At 59.4% G+C, this 18,882-nt stretch overlaps 1 protein-coding gene across 2 annotated transcripts; it reads left to right on the top strand.

Moving 5' to 3' along the window:
- Positions 1 to 8,673: 8,673 nt before the first annotated feature.
- Positions 8,674 to 17,005, top strand: TMEM250 (transmembrane protein 250). 2 transcript variants are annotated; one of them, XR_010130396.1, is made up of 5 exons: positions 8,787 to 9,164; positions 10,626 to 12,197; positions 14,180 to 14,264; positions 15,656 to 15,814; positions 16,878 to 17,005. XR_010130396.1 is itself a non-coding variant. In XM_004048859.5 (2 exons), the coding sequence occupies exon 2, from the start codon at positions 10,753 to 10,755 to the stop codon at positions 11,170 to 11,172; it is 420 nt and encodes a 139-aa protein (XP_004048907.1). In that variant the 5' UTR covers positions 8,674 to 9,164; positions 10,626 to 10,752; the 3' UTR covers positions 11,173 to 13,064. The 2 variants fall into 2 exon arrangements, 1 of the variants encoding a protein (XP_004048907.1); XM_004048859.5 differs by lacking the exons at positions 14,180 to 14,264; positions 15,656 to 15,814; positions 16,878 to 17,005 and having other exon boundaries at positions 8,674 to 9,164; positions 10,626 to 13,064.
- Positions 17,006 to 18,882: the final 1,877 nt, after the last annotated feature.

Raw genomic sequence — 18,882 nt, 5'->3', positions numbered from 1 at the left:
GACGGTGCTTCCCAGGTCTGGCTGATTCAGGTGTGGGAAGGATGCTGCCCCAGGCCATTCCCAGGTAGCAGTGAAGTCGAGCCCCGTGCCTGGTTGACAGAACCTACCTCCACGTCAGGGAGTGACTGAAACAGCTCCCCAGGTGGAAAGAGAGCTGGTTCTCCGTCCCCACACCTCGGAAGGCCTTCGGCCCCAGCATTGGTGTCCCGCCCTGGCCCCCCTTGGGCTCATGTTCACAGGAATTCATCATTTCCCAGCCTCTAGATTACTCTGGGGCTGATTAAATTAGCGAATGCAATCACAATCTGAAGCAAGTTAATTGAGAGAATTTATTTGGGCCTGACAGTTTTATGCATGTTTGATTAAGTATTATAAGGTTTGTTTTTGATTTTGCATAATTTAACTTTAAATCCTGCATGGGGGGGCCCGTCAACCATTAACGACCAAAATAAACCTCTTTTAAGATGCATCTTTTTATGATTTATTTCTGAATGCAATATCTTCCAGATTTTTTTGATGCTATTGCCAAAGTGACAAATATGTTTAAAGTAACATTTTGAGCCATCCCATTCACCCTGTAAATCTTCCAGAATGTATACAATTCATTAAAAGTTTTGAAAGAAGTACAAGTTAGCATTTATATTGCAACAAGTGACATATAAATGCGTATGTTTGTCTTCCAAGTGTGCCATAAAATATATCCCCCCTGTGAGCTCTTCGGAGCCATACAAATCGTCCATGCTCTGGGGTAATGATAAACTTGGTCACAAATCTTCACTGCTGTCAACGCAAAACTGTTCAATCAACAGGAATATGAGTTGTGTGTTTTGTGAAATTAGCACAGGAGAAAATACAGCCCAGGCCTGGGTCTAGGGACATTGTGGCCCTGGGAGGAGGGCCCAGGGTGAGTGCTAACCTTGAATGCAGGCTTCCTAAGCCCCCTTTGTAATCTGAATCTGGGTGTTATGAGGCCACTTGCATTAGGCAGCCAAGGGCCTGCTGCCCAGAGAAGACCAGGACCACCAAGAAGATGGGCAAGCAGCCCCGTCCTCCCCATGCTGAGAAGCAGGGGTCTCTGTCCATGAGCCTAGCCAATAGCCTGCATTCCATGAACATCACTGCTTTCCAACGGTGGTGTTTATTAAGCACTTATTCTGCCTCAGCCTCAGCTAAGGGCTTCGCATCATTAAATCTTCATTAATGGCCACCAAGGATAAGCCCAGCACATAGATGTGCATGCTCAGGAATCTGAAGTCGTTCACCCAACCGTAGAATCTCCTCTTGCAGCTTGGGATGGTGGGATGGGGACACTTCTGAAATCAAGCACATCTGTGATCCATGCCTCCCTGATGGCCCCTGACACCACTTACAAGGCCCCCAGACACAGATCTGTGCCCACTGTCTCCCTCACCCCTGCATGGCACCAACAGGCTACTGGGCACATGGTGCCAGGGCTGCCCCGGGTGAGTTACATGCCTGTGGATGCCAGTGGGCCATGCCAGGTTGAGGCCTGTGGCCCTCCAAAGTCCTTGGGCCTCCATTTTTGAAAACCCAGCACAAGCCAGGCACTTTAATCAGCCAGCCATCCAACCAACCAATCATCCAACCAACCAATCATCCAACCAATCATCCAACCAACCAATCATCCAACCAACCAACCATCCATCCAACCAACCAACCATCCATCCAATCAACCAACCATCCATCCAATCAACCATTCATCCAACCAACCAACCATCTAACCAAACAACCAACCATACAACAAACCAACCATACAACCAAACAACCATACAACAAACCAACCAACCAACCAACCAGCCAACCATCCAACCAACCAACCAACCATCCAACCAACCAACCATCCAACCAACCATCCAACCAACCAACCAACCATCCAACCAACCAACCATCCAACCAACCAAACATCTAACCAAACAACCAGCCATACAAAAAACCAACCATTCAACAAACCAACCAACCAACCAGCCAACCATCCAACCAACCAACCATCCAACCAACCAACCAACCAACCATCCAACCAACCAACCATCCAACCAACCATCCAACCAACCAACCAACCATCCAACCAACCAACCAACCATCCAACCATCCAAACATCTAACCAAACAACCAGCCATACAAAAAACCAACCATTCAACAAACCAACCAACCAACCAGCCAACCATCCAACCAACCAACCATCCAACCAACCAACCAACCATCCAACCAACCAACTAACCAACCATCTAACCAACTAACCAACCAACCAACCATCCATCTAACCAACCAACCATCCAACCATCCAAACAACCAACCAACCAACCATCCAACCAAACAACCATCCAACCAACCAACCAACCAACCAACCAATCATCCAACCAACCAACCAACCAACCAACCAACCATCCAAACAACCAACCAACCATCCATCCAACCAACCATCCAGCCAACCAAACATCTAACCAAACAACCAACCATCCAACAAACCAACCAACCAACCAGTCAACCATCTAACCAACCAACCATCCAACCAACCAACCAACCATCCAACCAACCATCCATCCATCCAACCAACCAGTCATATCCAACCAACCATCCAACCAACCAAGCAAGTACACCCTGAGCCCTACCGCCTGCCAGGTACCAGGAACTCACGGAAACAGAGGAGGGCGCCTCCTTTCAGAGCTTGAGCTCCAGAGAGGTTGGACAAGAAAGCACAAGCATGAAAGTAACAAAGACCCTGAGATGGCAAAGGCAGCGGGGCCTCTGCACCCAGCACTCAGCACTGAGACCGAGTGATGTAGCCGGGCTTGGAAAGATCTGGACAGTGCCAGCAGGCTGAGGGGACCCCAGGGAGGGGAGGACATGGGCTCTGAGGCTGCCCACTCTCTCCCTAACCTGAGTGTCTGCCTCCGTCAGGGAAGGGGATTCTCCCGCAGGGGCTCCGAGGGGCCCACTGCTCCCCATCCTTCCGAAGAGGACACCATGGGGAGCTTGTGTCCAGACCAACAGGGTACAGAAAGCCCTGGTCCAAGTGCTGCCCTCCAGCCCCCACCTGATGGCCCAAGTGACCTCGAGCAAGTTGCTGCACCCCCTGACCCCTGTAAACAGGGACAGCCACAACACACTTTCCCAGGTCACTGTGACCAAGGCCCCTGCCATGCTCAGTGGAGTGCCTGGTACACAGTTTCCCATCACTCCCCATCAGAGAACATCCAGAATGGGACGTCTTCAAACAATAAGTACCCCTTGGATTGCCTTGCCCTGCGGCCGTAACAAAGGACCACGGATTCCGTGGCCTTAACAGCATGCATTTATTTACCCTCTCACAGTCATGGAGACTGGAAGTCCAAGATCAAGGTGTGCCCAGGGTTGCGTCCTCCCAAGGCCTCTCTTCGGGACTTGCAGATGCCATCTTCTCCCTGTGTCCTTACGGTGTCATCCCTCTGTGCATGTCTGTGTCCTAATCTCCCCTTTGTATACGGACACCAGTCAGATTTGGGCCCACCCTAATAACTTCGTTTTCCCTCCATGGCCCTTCCTCCATCCCTCCCTTCCTTCCGGTGGGTGCTCCGGTCTCCTGGAGGCTTGTCCACGCTGGGGCCAGCTTCTCCCAGCAGGTGCTAAGAGCTAAGAGGCAGCATGCAGGAGGAGGAGGGGAAGCCATGGGGCTTCTTCTGCCTCAGCCCAGAAACTGTGCAGAGTCCCTCAGGCCTCTGTCTGGTTGCAGGACAGTCACAGAGGCCAGCACAGTTTCGCAGGAAAGAATTGGCTTGGTCTCCTGCTGGGTAAGTGGGGAGGTGGCTGCAGAAGGGTCTGGGTAGAGATGTCCATGCAGCTGAGAGGATGCTGGGCTCCTGTGTACTGCATCTCCTTCCCTGGCCTCCTGGGTGGCTCAGCTCTGTGGGGCCACAGGCCCCAACCCACCCCAGAGACATGGAGAGGGGGTTTGTCATTGAACTTGAAGTCGCACTGGCTCTGTCCAACGACCAGTTAAAATGACTCTGGAGGCTTCCATTCTCTCCCATCCCCTCCCCTTCCCTGGCCCAAGCCCTGCAAGGTGGCTGGTGTCAGAGATCAGGCCTCCCGCAAGGTGGCTGGTGTCAGAGATAGGACTCTCTAGGCCTCTACTGTCCTGGCAGCAAGAGCCACTCCCTGCCAGGACCCTGAAGTCAACCAGCTGGATAAAGTCCCCACAGTGACCCCATCCTCGGCCCCCAGCCCCAGCAAGTGGAGGGACAGAGGGACGGTACTGGAGGGGTTGGGGTGGGCTTCAACATGTCCCACAACCAGGGGTTGCATTCTTTCCACCCACTCAGCACACCTGCTCAGCACGCGCCCTGGGCTGGCCTCGGTGGGGAAAGTGCTCCTTCCAAGCAGGGGTTGGCTCGCTGCCCCTGCAAAGGTAGGACAACCCCAGGTGTTCTCAGCCGCACGGCCAGGGGTCCCGTCCAGCTTGGGGGCTCTGCTTCGGCAGCGAGCACCACATTCGGCCCCAACTTAAAGTCTCCCACAGACCTGGAGCCGCCGGGTCCCTCCTGCGCTTGGCGGCACCACAGGCACCAGCCCAGCAGATGGCGCCAAGCTACTGCCCACAGCGCAGCAGGAGGCCTGACGGGGACAGGGACGGGGACAGGGAGGCTGACGGGGACCCCGGCTGGACCTCACACATCAGGACAAACCCGTGACAAATCCCCAGCACACGGTGGTCCTGGGGTGACGGAGCTGTGGCCAGGCCAGGGGCCCAGGAGGGCGCAGAACCCAGGGAGTGGGCAGAGGACCAGAAGCAGCTGCGGCCAGGGAGGAAATCGGTGTCCTGGGAAGCTACTTGCGCTGTGCACGCATGGACTGGGTCACGAGGCCAAAACCCACGGTGGCCACAGCAGGAGAGCCCTGGGCCAGCGGAGACACAGGCCACCAACAGGCAGGGGTGGCTTTGCGTGAGGAGGAGGGGGAGGCAGGAGACAGGGGACAGGGGGTGTGACGGAAGGGGCAGCCCAAGATTGAAGGCGCCTCCCAGAGATGGGGCATTCGAGCTGGGTCCTGAAGGGCGAGTAGGAGCTCGGAAGATGGAGAAGGGACGGAGAGAGAGAAAAGGCAACTGTAAAGAGGCCCAGGCTCCTGCCCTGTACCCTGGTTTCACAGGGAGTTAGGGGAGGCTGGCAGTTCTGGAGGGTCAGCCAGGGAAGGGCGACCCCCACTGTCTTCTGTGAAGTGTGCCAAGGGGTGGCCTCAAGGACAGCGTCCAGCCACGAACACAACCAAGATCAGAACCCACACCCAGGGCACAGACGCTTCCACGTGTGTGGAGCTCACAGATTCTCCAAACTGAAATTCAAGGCAGACAGACGGGACTTGCCCTATAACCCAAGGTGCGTGAAGCGTTTCCCCGACCATGGCGCCTCTGTTGAAGTCAAGTAATAAACAACTCCACACATAAATACTCATTCTCCTGGAAAGGGCAACCAGGGCTCCCCCTTACTGTCCCCTCACCCCAAACCCCAAGTGATATCCCAACCTTGGAAGCAATGGGCAGCAGCAGCAGGGTCAGCCCGGGAAGCCACCCTCACAGCTAGAGTGGTCATCCCCATCCGTGGGCGAGCAGAGACTGGCAGGGCAGGTGGCTGACCAGAGAGTGTGGAACCATCAACACAGACAAGGTGACAAGGGGACAGCTGCACCCTTTGGGAATTCAGGACACAGAACCCTCCTGCAGGGAGAAGCATGTGACTGCGGGCCCAGCCTGAGGTAGTGGCGAGTGGGGGCCCCAGCTTTCCTGGAGATTCTAATACAGGAACATGTTTCAGGACACTCGGGCTGACATGCACTTCTTTTTATTTGTCCAAATCCGGCTTTTTGTTGTTGTTGTTGTTCATGCTGAAAAAATAAAATCAGAAAGTACATAAATGTTAAAAAAGAGTAAAATATATTCACCTCTTTAATCCCACCACACACAGATCACCTCTGCAAACATTTATCTGCTTCCAGGACTTCACCCAGAAACGGACACCTAGGAGTATGTCTGTGCTGATGAGGGGTCACACTAGACGTGACTTTGCGAACCACTTTTTTTTTTTTTTTTGAGACAGTCTCACTCCGTTGCCCAGGCTGGAGTGCAGTGGCGCAATCTCGGCTCACTGCAAGCTCTGCCTCCTGGGTTCATGCCATTCTCCTGCCTCAGCCTCCCCAGTAGCTGGGACTACAGGCGCCCGCCACCACATCCAGCTATTTTTTTTTTTTTGTAGTTTTTTAGTAGAGACAGGGTTTCACTGTGTTAGCCAGGATGGTCTTGATCTCCTGACCTCGAGATCTGCCCACCTTGGCCTCCCAAAGTGCTGGGATTACAGGCGTGAGCCACCATGACCGGCCTATGAACCACTTTTGACTCAGCCTGGGGGACTGTCTTCTGGGCACAGTTGGCAGTGGGTTCACCTGACCCTAAGTTTAGCAGCAGAAGCTTCAAGGCCTGTTCCTAATTTTGTATTTTCTTAAGGAAGGTCCCTTAAACCACAGAAGCCTCAGGCCCCACAAAACCTGCATCCGCCCCTGGCTGCAGGACACTCCAGGGTCTGGATGCAGCCAGGGCCAGCCACAGCCTCACTAGCTGACCGCACCTTTCAAAGTATGCTCATTGGCAGCTTTGTTCTGATGGCCACACCCCCCAAGAGACCTCCTTGGCCTTTGGCTTGGGTGATGCTGACCCACATGGAGGGGTCTCTGGCCCAGCAGTCCTGGGACATCCCCTGTATGAAGACCATATGTCTGACATGGCACTTGCCACCCTTTCTGGTCATTTGCCCCTCAGCCTGTCCCTGTCACAAGAACACAGGTGCCTCGAGGGTGGGGGCTCTGCTGTGCCTGTGTCCTTGGTACCCAGAGCAGGGTAGCAGCGTGGGGGCAAGTGCAGGCACGCATGCTGTGCTTCTCTGGGCGGGTGCACAGTGGGAAGCAGGGGGTGTCTAATCCAGAGCTGGAGCCAGGGGACTGCAGGGCAGGGAGGACACGGGAAACCCACAGCAAGGAGCGGGGCTGTGGCTCTGCTCCTCCCATGGCACAGCCACCAGATGGGCCAGGTGTGAGCCCTGATCCATGGACATGCGAACACCCTCACCAGCACACGAAAAGTCGAGTGACGGGTGACCACCTGGTTTACATGCCACCCTCTTTCTGGCCACGGGCGCCATCTCACGGTGCCGGCATCCCAGCATGAGCCACGTGGGAGGAGAGAATTATCTTTGGTTAGTTTGTCTCTAATAGTCCTTAAAACAGAAGACAAAAAATGAAGACAGGCATCAAGATGCTATTATCTCAATGTTTATATATTTAAAATGTTTGATTTATTTTTGTGGAGGCCATGTTGCCAGCCAGGTCGCCCAGGCTAGTCTTAAAACTCCTGGGCACAAGAGATCTGAGGACGGAATGACAGGTGTGAGCCACCACGCCCAGCCTTATCTCAATAGCTAAACGTGTGGATCTGCCTCACATCTGGAGAGGCAGAGAGGTGAGCCACCAACAGGGCTATTGAGGAAGGAAGGAGACCTGTTTATTGATTTTAAGTTTTTTGTAGAGACAGGGGCCTCACTATGCTGCCCAGGCTGGTCTCAAACTTCTGGGGCAAGTGATCCCCCTGCCTTGGCCTCCCAAAGCAGCGGAATGACAGGCGTGAACCAGCGCTTCTTGCCTGACACGTTTCTTTCGGAATATTTGCCGCCAGCCATCGGTAAAGAAAACAGGCTCTTGGCCTTCTTTGCTGTGCTACCTCCCGGTGGCCTTTGCTCGTCCAGATGTTCCTCGAACTCCTGCTCATGTCGGGTAAAGGCGGCTCTCTCTCCTGTGGCGGGGATGGGGCCACAGTGGAGAAGGTAGCTGTGCCAGCCCTCAGGGCGGCCCTGGTCCAAAGGACGTGGGCCCAGGAGCCAGCTCGCCGTCCCGGGAGGCCTGCAGCCAGTGACGGGCCTCGTGGGCAGGAGGGCCCAGCCCCCTTGTTCCAGTGCCTTGAATCTGAAGGGCCACCCACTTTACAGTCGCCCCAGGGGCTGCTGACCCTGCCTTCCCCTCCTACCCAGCAGCCACACCCAGGAGCGCTCCCCAACACATTCCTCGCTGGAAACCCCCAGGACAACCGCCAGCCTGTACGAACCGGGCGTGAGGACACTAACACAAGTCCCCTTCCTTCACTGGGGGGGTGCGGGGGGCGGCCCTGGGGCTGCTGCTGGGCCTGCTCGTGCTCCGGGGCTGTCCCTACTTCGGCTGCCGACGTCGCCGCCGGCCCACCGGGCCTCGCAGCTACCCACCCGCTCCGTGCCGCCCGGGTCCGCGTGGCGTCAGCCGCCCCCACCCTTCCCCGCCCTCCTGGAGCCTGGGGGGCGCCCCCATTCCCGCCGCCGCCCTGTCCTCCCAGCCCCAGGCCCGGGCCGCGCAGGAGGCCTTCGCACACGGCCCCGCGAGGACCAGACCTGCTCCCGGTCCCTGGGCCGCCCACCCCCGCCGGGAAGGCGGCTTCCTCCGGGGCCCGGCCCCACCCCAGCGACGGCAGCAGCGCGCCGGGTCGCAGACACCTCAGTCCGGGGCCAGGACCAGGGTCAAGCCCTCTGCTGGGGCCAAAGGACTACTCCACGGAGCGCGCCTGCGCACTGCCCCTCCACGGGATGCGGTAGCGCGTGCGCGGAGGCGCGGCCCAGGAACGGCAAGCGCAGGCGCAGAAGACCAGGCGCGGCACCGAGGGCGTTCGGGGGAGGGAACGCTACGGACTGCTAGCGGCGTGCGCACGCACGCACGCCCGCCCGCACGCCCGCCCTCGGGAAGCGACGCGTCCGGGAAGCCCAGCGCGGGCCCGGAGCAGGGGGAAGGGAAGCGCGGCTCGGTCGGCGCGGATGGAGGGGGCGTGAGGCCGCCCTACGGTGGCCGTCGAGGGACGGCGCTACGGCTCCCACGCTAGGCCAAACGCCTCCGGCGGCCGCGCCCGGGAGCCCCTTCACCTGCAGGGCGACCCCAGCCGGGGACGCGTGAACCACGCCCTCAGCCGCCCTGCCAGCGCCCCAGCACCATGTGGCCGCCCTGCGCACGGAGCCCCGAGGGACAGGGGCACCCGCAGGCCCGGTCCCTAGCACCGCCGGCCGGCCCCGAGGTCCGGGACGCCGGCGCCGCCGCAGAGAGGGCACCGGGTGAGCTGCGGGCGGGGACCCGGCCTCGGCGGGGGCCGTCTCCAGGGCAACGCGCGGCGCGGGACCCGGAAGTGGCTCCGGCAGGGGCTCTGCAGCCAGGGGGCCCGGCGCGGCGCAGGCCCGGTGCTCACGCGGAGTTGGCCGGGGCCCGTCTCGTCTCTGCGGCCCGGAGGAAACAGTCCTGGGTCCATGGGCCGGGCCGAGCGGGCGTCTGCAGAAAGATAGGGACCCGGATGGAGCCGCGGGCCGCGAGACCCTGCGGGGACACAGCTCCGCCTAGTCGCGTTTGAGTGGCACCGCCATGGCTGGGGTCCCGGCCGGGGCGAGCTCCAGGCCGAGGCCGGCCTTAAATAGGGCCGCTCTGGCCCCTGCACTCCGTGGAGGAGCCGGGCGGAGGGAGAGGGCGAGGCCGGGCCCCTGCGGGCACGGGAGGGTCAGGCGGCCCCGGCCCCTCCCGCCTCCGCCCCGGCCAGGTCCCCACGGCAGGGCCCCAGGCTGAATCTGAAGGCAGGCGAAGCTCTTGGCAACAGTCCCCTGTAATGTTACCAACTTTCCTGCTCAGATTTTATTTCCTGACCTTTGAGTTCATTCCGTCTACAGATTATTTAGGCAAGCTATAAACGGCGTTTACTAGGTGAAGCTAGAGAGCCAAATGCCGCGTCTGCTCTTTGCAGCCCAGTCTGTAAGGGCCGCTGCCAGGCCCCGGGCCGACCCCACTGTGCACGCCAGGCCCAGCCCCTTCCCTCCCACAGCTACCCACAAGGGCAGTGCTATTGGCACCCCCATTGGACAGAGCAGGAGCCGTCTTGGGGTCAGGTGACCTGCCCAAAGTCACTGCTAGGGAAGGACAGTGCCAGGGTTCAGGCCCAGCAAGGTGACCCCACGGCCCCCGAGCTGTCCATCTGGCACCCAGCACTCGTCAGGTTGCTGGAGTCACCTGCTCCCGCCGGGCTCGTTCTCGGTTCACCTGCGAGCCCTGCAGTCCCTTTTCCCGGCCCTGTGGTGGCTTCTTGCAGATGCCATTTAATGGCTTGCATCAGCCCTGGGTCAGGCAGCCGCAGAAGACCAGGGCAGTAACGGGCAAACTGCCTAAGAGCAGAGTGTGGTCCAGCTAGTGGGGAGCTGCGAGGATCCTGCAGGAAAGAGCCACTCTTGCCCCTTCCCATCCGTTTTGGCATTGACCACTTCCGGGGGCCTCCCGTGGCCACTGTCCCAAAGGCCCCCTTTCCCCAGTGCTGCCCTAGAACAAGCACTTTGGCTTCCCCAGGTGGTGGGCCCCTTGGAAGTATCCTTGGGAGGGTTTGTGAAAAAAGCCCAGGAGTGTCCGCAGATCCCGCCCTGGACTCCATTTTCCCGTAGTCCTGGTGCTGGAGTTTGTGTCCACTTTCGCCAGCTGATTGCCTGGGGAGGGATCCGCACGGTGTCCTCATACTGACGTGGGTTTTGCGGCTCTCCCCGCAGGCCGACGCCTCCCCCCAGGCTCAGCTGCGGGCTCCCAGGCCTAGGCGCCCATGACCCCTACGCCGACCGCCGCCTGGACACCGCCGCCGCCACTGCGACCTAGCGCCGCCGCCGCCGCCGGGGCCCAATGCCGGTCATGCCCATTCCGCGGCGGGTGCGCTCCTTCCACGGCCCGCACACCACCTGCCTGCATGCGGCCTGCGGGCCCGTGCGCGCCTCCCACCTGGCCCGCACCAAGTACAACAACTTCGACGTGTACATCAAGACGCGCTGGCTGTACGGCTTCATCCGCTTCCTACTCTACTTTAGCTGCAGCCTGTTCACTGCGGCGCTCTGGGGTGCGCTGGCCGCCCTCTTCTGCCTACAGTACCTGGGCGTTCGCGTCCTGCTGCGCTTCCAGCGCAAGCTGTCGGTGCTGCTGCTGCTGCTGGGCCGCCGGCGCGTGGACTTCCGCCTGGTGAACGAGCTGCTCATCTATGGCATCCACGTCACCATGCTGCTGGTCGGGGGCCTGGGCTGGTGCTTCATGGTCTTCGTGGACATGTGAGGGCCGTGGGTGCGAGCTTGATATATCGTCCCGGCCTGTGGCTGTGTTCTTTCCATGGGTGGGGTCGGCCAGCGCCTTCCCTTCGCCCATCCCCAGGCAGTCGCTGCTGCCCGGCGCCCACGGAGAGAAAACAAAGGGCTGAGACTTCTGTGATGGGGGTGCGGACACCGCCCCTAGGCTGGCTTCCTGGGCCCACCCTTCCCGTGTGCACTCTCAGGGGCAGCGCCCACCTGCCGGTGGCTCCTGCTCACACGTCTTCAGGTCGTACTGCGGGGTGGGCCTTCCGTTCCGCCTCTCTGTGGGCCTCTCTCCAGGACCACAGCTGCCAGGGACTTTAGACATCACCCTGGGAGGCCCCTGGACACAGAGGGCTGTGTGCCCAGGAGCAAATCCGGAGGGGGGCCCTCCTGGCTGCACAGCCCCTTCTGCGTGCCCTGGTCCCAGCCCCAGCCAACGGGACACGGAAGGCTCCCCTCGCTGACACACCACACTGCCACAAAGCTGCTTACTCTGCCCTGGGCCGCCTGAGGCCTAGCACTGCCCGCGGACCACCCTGTGTGTGTCATCGTGAGAGGCTGTGTGTCCTGAGTTCCCAGCCAGCCTTCAGGGTCCCCTTGGATTGTGTAGATGCAGTCTAGCGGGGGGCTGGAGAAGGGCTCAGGTGGGAGGGGCCTCAGCAGGCTCCCAGCTCAGGGGCTGGCCTGGGGGGAACCCTGGGAGCCAGGGGCTGACTCCAGCAACACTGGCCTGTCTGCCTGTTCTGGGAGGGCTGTGAGGATGTCTTGCAGATGCTCTGGATTTCTGCGGAGGCACCTCCATTCTTTTCTGGGTTTTTTTTGCGGGGGAGGGCTTTGGGCCTCTTTCTTTGAGGGAACACCGTCAAAGAAAGCCTGGGAGATCGAGGCTGCAGTGAGCCAGGATGGAAACTTGCGTGTCCCAAGTGTCCGGAGCAGGCGGCAGAGGCCTCAGTGCAGCAAACACAGCCCCAGAGCCTGTGTGGCACCAGCAGCATCTTAGAGCCCCAGGTATATGCTGAGATCTTATCTCACGCTGTCCTCCAGTGACTGGGGGGCCCAAATGATGGCACAGGGGCAGGTGGGCTGGAGGGGCGCAGATGCCTGTGTTCAGGGAGGGCGGCCATCATGGGCCGAGGTCTCACCCAGGACCCCTTGCTCTGCTCCTCAGCCTTCAGTCACGGCAGCACTATGGTGGACTGCCCACGGCCGTGTGACTTTGGGGGCGAGTGGGAGGGTGCCCTGAATAATGATTGCAAGGACAACAGGCAGAGGCTGCCCTAGAGCAGGACACAGGGTGTGGTACTGACAACCCTAGTGTCACCTCAAATCCATGTCCCCACACTCTGGGCATGGGTGGGACTTGTGACCCTGCCCTGTCAGGCGGACCAGTGGCCCAGGAGCCATGAGGACAGTTGTGTGCCACTGGAAGAGAAACTTTTTGAAAAACCCTAAATCAGGTAGAGAAAGCAAAAAATCTTTGGCCGTAAACCGTGCTCTCTAATTTATCGGCAGCTTCTGTGGATGACCTCTGATGAGCCCGGGCTGCGTCCAGGCCCCGGGCAGGCGGGCGGGAGCTTCCCTGCGTGGGCCTCATTTCTTGCTGCAGAGAATCTTTTGCACTAAGTCACGCTGTTTCCTCAAAGAAGCTTTGTTTTTTGTTAACGTATTACTCAGAGTCACCCAAGCCTCTTGGCTGAGGGTGAAGGTGGGACGGGAGGCGGGAGGGGGCTGGTGGTGCCGCTCGTGCGGTGTCAATGCTGCAGGGAGTTGAGGCACCTTGGTGCCCTCTGAGCACCTGGCTGCCTGCTGTCCCTAGTGCCTGTGAAATTCGTCATGCGATGACCCACCTGCATTAAACCTATTTTTTTAATGTGTTGATGGAGTGATTGCTTAAAGTTCAATTGTTTTATTCCGTTTTGAAGGACATAATAATCACCCAGAGCACCATAGAAATCATCTTGTGTAAGATGGGAAAGTTTTCCCAAACACTTGTTGCCATGCTGGGGAAGGAGCCCCTGAGGCCAGGGTTCCCCTTATGGGAAGCTGCCCTGGGGAGGTAGCCTAGCTGACAGGCAAGGATTTGTCAGCAGGGCAGTCACCGGGACACTGCTGTGCAGGCCGGTGGAGGTTGCATTCAGCTGACTGGCCCGTTCAGAGTTTTTTTTTTTTTGTCAGATGGAGTTTTGCTCATGTCACCTGGGCTGGAGTGCATTGACATGATCTCAGCTCACTGCAACCTCCACCTCCCGGGTTCAAGTGATTCTTGTGTCTCAGCCTCCCAAGTAGCTGGGATTACAGGCGCCCACCACCACGCCCAGATCATTTTTGTATTTTTAGTAGAGATGGAGTTTCACCATGTTGGCCGGGCTGGTCTCGAACTCCTGACCTCAGGTGATTCACCTGCCTCAGCCTCCCAAAGTGCTGGGATTCCAGGCGTGAGCCCCTCCACCCAGCCTAGTTCAGAGTCTTAAAGCTGGGGTGGTGTTTCCGACGCTGCTGAAAGGAAAGAGGCCTCAGGGCTGTGAGTAAGGACAGCCCGATCCACCTCGGGAAGATGCGCACACACAAAAAAAGGTTGGAAGAAAAATAAAACCAAAGTTCTTATTTATCCAAAAAAACCATTTGAGGCCAGGTGCAGTGGCTCACGCCCTTATCCCAGCACTTTGGGAAGCCAAGGCAGGAGGATCACTTGAGCCCGGGAGTTCAAGACCAGCCTGGGCAACATAGTGAGACCCCATCTCTACAGAAAATTTAAAAATGAGCTGGCCGTGGTGGTGTGCGCCTACGAGATCGAGGCTGCAGTGAGCCGTGATTGCACCACTGCACTCCAGCGTGGTGACAGCGTGAGACTCTGTCTCAAAAAAAAACAAAAAAGTTTGAAGCTCGAGAGACATACTATTCATACTATTGTAGAATCTTTGCTTTGTAAAGGCTTTCTTAGCTTCTGTGAAGGGAGGAAGTTCACATTTCTCATTTTTTCACTTGCAAAGGCTTCTAACAACGTGAAGATGACAACGATTTCCTCCCAGGCAGTCATTATGGCAAGAAAGTGTCACTTAAAGGGAAACCAGCCAGGTGCAGTGGCTCACACCTGTAATTCCAACATTTTGGGAGGCCAAGGCGGGAGGGTCGCTTGAACCCAGGAGTTCCAGATCAGCCTGGGCAGCGGGGAGACCCCATCTCTACAAAAAAATATTTTTAAATGAGTCAGGTGTAGTGGTGCTCACCTCTAGTTCCAGCTACTCCGGAGGCTGAGTGGGGAGGATTGTTTGAGCCCAGGCCGGGGAGGGGTTGAGGCTACAGTGAACCATGATTTTGTCACTGCTCTCCAGCCTCGGTGACAGAGCAAGACCCCTTCTCAAGAAAATAAAGGAAAACTCTGGATTCCATTACGTAACAACGTATCCATTGTAGAGTTTTGTGGAACTGTTTCACCAAACTGCTGGGGTTTTGTTTTTGATGGCAGAGTTTGTGAAATCCTTACAAAAATGTTTGCCCCTGAAAAGCTTAGGAGGGTGACACTTGTTTTACCAAACCCAGGGCTGAAGCTTGGTGTGGAGCACTGCTTCCCAGACCAGGCTTCTGATCTGAAGGTCTGGGGGCTCTGTGTGCCCCACAGGGGGTGCCAGGCCACAGCCGAGTCCTGAGGTGGGCACACGGCCTGGACACGCAGCCTCATCTGTGCACACAAAGCCGGGGCAGTTAGCAAACGGGCCGTCTGAGGCTCGGCCTGGGAGAGCGGCCTGGTCTTGTTGCTTTGCCAGGTGTGGGCGAAGGTGGCTATGCCCTTGACTGTGGTCACACCCGGCCACGCACCACACCAGAGAGGCTGCACAAGGGCTCCTGCCTTCCCTGGGGGCTTCCCTGGCCCTCCCCGCCCGGCTTCACTCTGGTTTTCAGTGAATTTGGCATGTTTTCCGCTGTTCCCTGCCTGGGCCATCTCCATCTGATAGAACTCCCCGCGACAGTGGCAACGCCTCATCCACACTGTCGTGTACAGGAGCCACCAGCCCATGGGACCACTGAGTACAGAGACAGACGCCACCGTGACCACTGAATGTCTCATCAGACCCAAGGAAGCAGTTCCCACAGAAGGAGCCACTCATAGCTGGGTTATAACAAGGGCTTTTTTTTTTCTTTCCGTTTTTCCATTTTTTATTTTTTTTCAGAGATGGGGTCTCGCTCTGTTGCCAGAGCTGCAGTGGCCACGATCACGGCTCACTGCAGCCTCGACCTCCTAGGCTCAGGCCATTCCCCGGGCAGAGGCGTGTCACAGGCTCCAAGAGCCAAGGAGCTTCCCCATGGCCACAGTGTGTGCCTTGCGGGAGCCCCGCTAACCCGGCTCCTCTGGGGGGGCTGAAGAGCCCTGTGGGGGATCTGAGGGGCGGTGGCGCTGCTTACGACCGCTCCCCAGCAGACCTGCCATCCTCGGGCTGTATTAACCAGGCGTTTCCCCTGTTTGACAGGTTCTGTTTTCAAAGTTGTTCTCCCCTTGAGGTCCCAGATGACCAGCTGAGCTGTGCAAGGGCCACGGCTCCAAGGAAGGCTAGAGCTACTTGGAGGTTGTCCCCAGGCCCTTTGTCCACAGTGACAGACACCCAGACCAGACCATGCTGCAGTGACTGGTAAGGGTGCCACCCAGAGAGGGATCTCCAGGGACCGCCGATGGTGCTGTATGTCTGGGGCTGTCTGTCTTGGGCCGCCTGGGCCCTCCCAGCAGCAGCTGTGTTTCTGCTGGGTGGGGAGACATGCCAGGACCACTGCTGGGGGACCAGCGCATTCCACGGACACGTCACATTTAGAGCAGCCTGATTTGCTGGTGGTAGGCTCCACATGTCTGAAAACACAGGAGTGACCTGCAGGCCTGGAGGCTTCCAGAAGCTTCCAGCAGTGGTGAGGAGTCGAGGACTAGGAAGGTGTTGAGACAGAACCTAAGCATGTGGCCGCTGCGGCTTCCTGCAGAGATCTCAGGCAGCGCGCAGCTGCTTCGGAGGGAGTTGGGAGCTGGTTAGGAGACAGGATCCATCCTTACGAGGCGGCTGGTCCATACAGCGGCTCCCCTCCCGCAGCAGGTGGCCTCGGTTGCCTGCGAAGGAGGGAAGTGGCCCCAGGGACTCAGGGTGGTGGCCGGACCTGAGTGACCTGGGAAGGACAGGTGTGGGCAGGGAGGGCCGCTGGCTGCTCCTGGGGACGGTGGGAAGTGGAGGTAGCTGCAGACCGGCCTGGAGGTCAGGAACGTGCTGGGAAGGTTCTGGAATCAGAGCTGCCCGGCGCTGGCTGGATGAGAGGCCCCCAGTGACAGCAGTGGGTTTGGGAGTCGTGGGTTTGGGATTCATGGGTTTGGGAGTGAGGAGCCTGGTACCAGAGGTCAGTGTTCAGCCTGGGGGATGGGGGAGGGTGGGCGGCCCTGGACCAATCCCTGAGCCTGGACCACAGAGAAGGTCTCCAGCCCAAGGCAGGGGCGAAGCTGAGGGGGAGCTGGGCGGGCCGGGGAGGGAGGAATCAGAGGGGCTCTGGGGAGGGCGGCCCCTGGGTGGAGACGGGTGGGAGGGAGGCCTGGAGGTGGGGAGCGGCTCCATCTCAGGCTGAACAGAGTGCTGAGTCAGGAAGTCACAGCCGGGCGCGGGGTGTGGAGGAAGCCACCAAAGCCAGCCCGGGGCTGTTGACTTAGTGGGGTCTGGTTTTCAGTCTGTGCCTGGCCCAGGGGGATTGTGCCGAGTGGCTCCCAGAGCCCCCCTTTCCCCGTCGTCCACCACACGGGGACACCAGCTTGGGCACCAGACCGGGGGTCTCTGTTGCTGAAAAGTGGAATCCAAGGTGAGGAGCCAGCAGAGGGCAGGCAGTGGCTGGAAGGGGGTGGTGCTGGGGATTTCAAGATCTAAGATGCTCGGTCAAGATGGGCCACGTGCTGTCCCATCCCCAGCACAGGGTGGACCAGGTGGCCTTGGAAGGCTGCCCCGTCAGAGCCCCCGTGTGCAGCCTCCACAGGCAAAACCACCCCAAACGCACACACACGGGCATGTCCTCCACCTCCCGCCCCTCCCCAGGGGGCAGGACAGGACAGCAGGGGCTGAGGGGGAAGGTGCCCGGCTCCAGACACAGCCCCCAGCAGGAAGGACAGCAGGGCCAGGCGCGGCCCCCACTCCAAACCAGAGCATGACTCCCCCGGTGCCGCTGCGTCGATGGTCATATTGATGCTCCGTGACCTTGGAAGGGCCTGTCCCCTCCAGCGTGCGATCGGAGGAGGGCGCAGGCCCTGGCAGTGCTGTGAGTGCTGATTCAGCGTTTTCTGGGGGAGACAAACGTGCTTCGATCTGCAGAGGCCAGTGCGTTTCTCTTCTTCCTTATGGGTCTCCTTTGGAAAGGGCCCCTCTCTGCCCAGGCCCTCCCTGCAGGCCTCCGCTCATGCCCTCGGAGGCGGGGGCTGCCCTGCACCCAGCCCCGGTGAGCCGCACTTCCCATGCAGCAGGCTGCAGAGGCCGCAGTCCAGAAACACCCCCCACCCCACCGCCTGGCGCGCCTCCTGACAGTTCCCAAAAGAGAGAGCACCCCACCGCACCAGCATCCTTGCCCAGGCGGGGCCGTCCGGGTGCAGCTGATTCAGCGGCTCCTGGCCCAGCGCCCCTCCCCCAGCCCAGCTGGGCAGCGTGCCCGGGCATGCCGGCAGCTGTGTCACACGGGCTCTGGCAGGGCTGCTGTGGCGCGAGGTGTGTGGCCCGCACTGCGCCTGGGGGCGGGGTTGCAGGCTGCTGCGGCGGGTGGGCTGCCAGTCGCCCCCTCCCTGCGGGGCCGCTCCCCTTCCGTGCAGTCCTTGTATGGCCTCCTGCAGAGGAGAGGCCCCGTGGGAGGCGGAAGGCAGAGCTGGGTCTTGGTGCTCCTGGGCTACTGTCAGCCCCCAGGAAATAATCACATCCCGAAGCCCCGTCAGCGGATCCACCGCCACATCCAGAGTCTCCCCATAGCCCGGGTCGGGGCCGCGTTCCTCCATCTCAGGCCAGCCCTGCTGGGGCCACCTGCCGTCCTGACCTGGGCGGAGACTGGAAGGGGCAGGTGGGGCGGGGCCCCAGAGTCCTACCCGACTAATGGGGACAGCCAGAGCCAAGGGGCTCTCAGGGCAGCAGGAGGGCCGTGCAGGGGTGAGCCACAGCCCCCAGGGCCCCTCCTGCCAGCTTCGCTGCGCCCATGAGCTTGGGTTTGCCTCTAGCTGAGGGCATGGGGCAGGCCTGGGGAGCCGGTAGGCGCTGACCCAGCGGTGACCCAGCCCCAGGGCCCAGGGGAGGAGGGTGCCAGCTCTATTTGGGAAGTGGGCTTTGTAAAGGGGCTTGGTTAATGTATGCGAGGACCTTGGTGTCCCCGCCCTGTGAGGGCTGTGGGCGTGGGGTAAATGCAGGGTGGGGAGGGGAGAGGGGTCAGGGCTGAGCAGGAGAAGCAGGGGCAGGATCGGTGAGGAAGAGGGGCAGTTGGTCGAGGTTGGGTCAGGTAAGGACACGGTGGTAGGCAAAGGCCAGGGGGCAGGTGGGGTGCCTGGGAGGTCCGTGGTCAGAGGACGGGTGCTGGTGAGGCCTGGAGATGGCAGTGCTGCCTCCACCCTCCTGAGCCTGGAGGCCTGACAATTGCATCTGAAAAATCCACAGCCACCATCGTGTCAGCAGCACGTTGACCATGGCTCACGACCTGGGGACGGGCATTCTTG

The sequence above is a fragment of the Gorilla gorilla genome, chromosome 13, assembly GCF_029281585.2.
Source record: "Gorilla gorilla gorilla isolate KB3781 chromosome 13, NHGRI_mGorGor1-v2.1_pri, whole genome shotgun sequence".
NCBI lineage: Eukaryota > Metazoa > Chordata > Mammalia > Primates > Hominidae > Gorilla > Gorilla gorilla.
The sequence above is the reverse complement of the archived record's forward strand: the minus strand, read 5'-3'. Positions and strand labels throughout refer to the sequence as shown.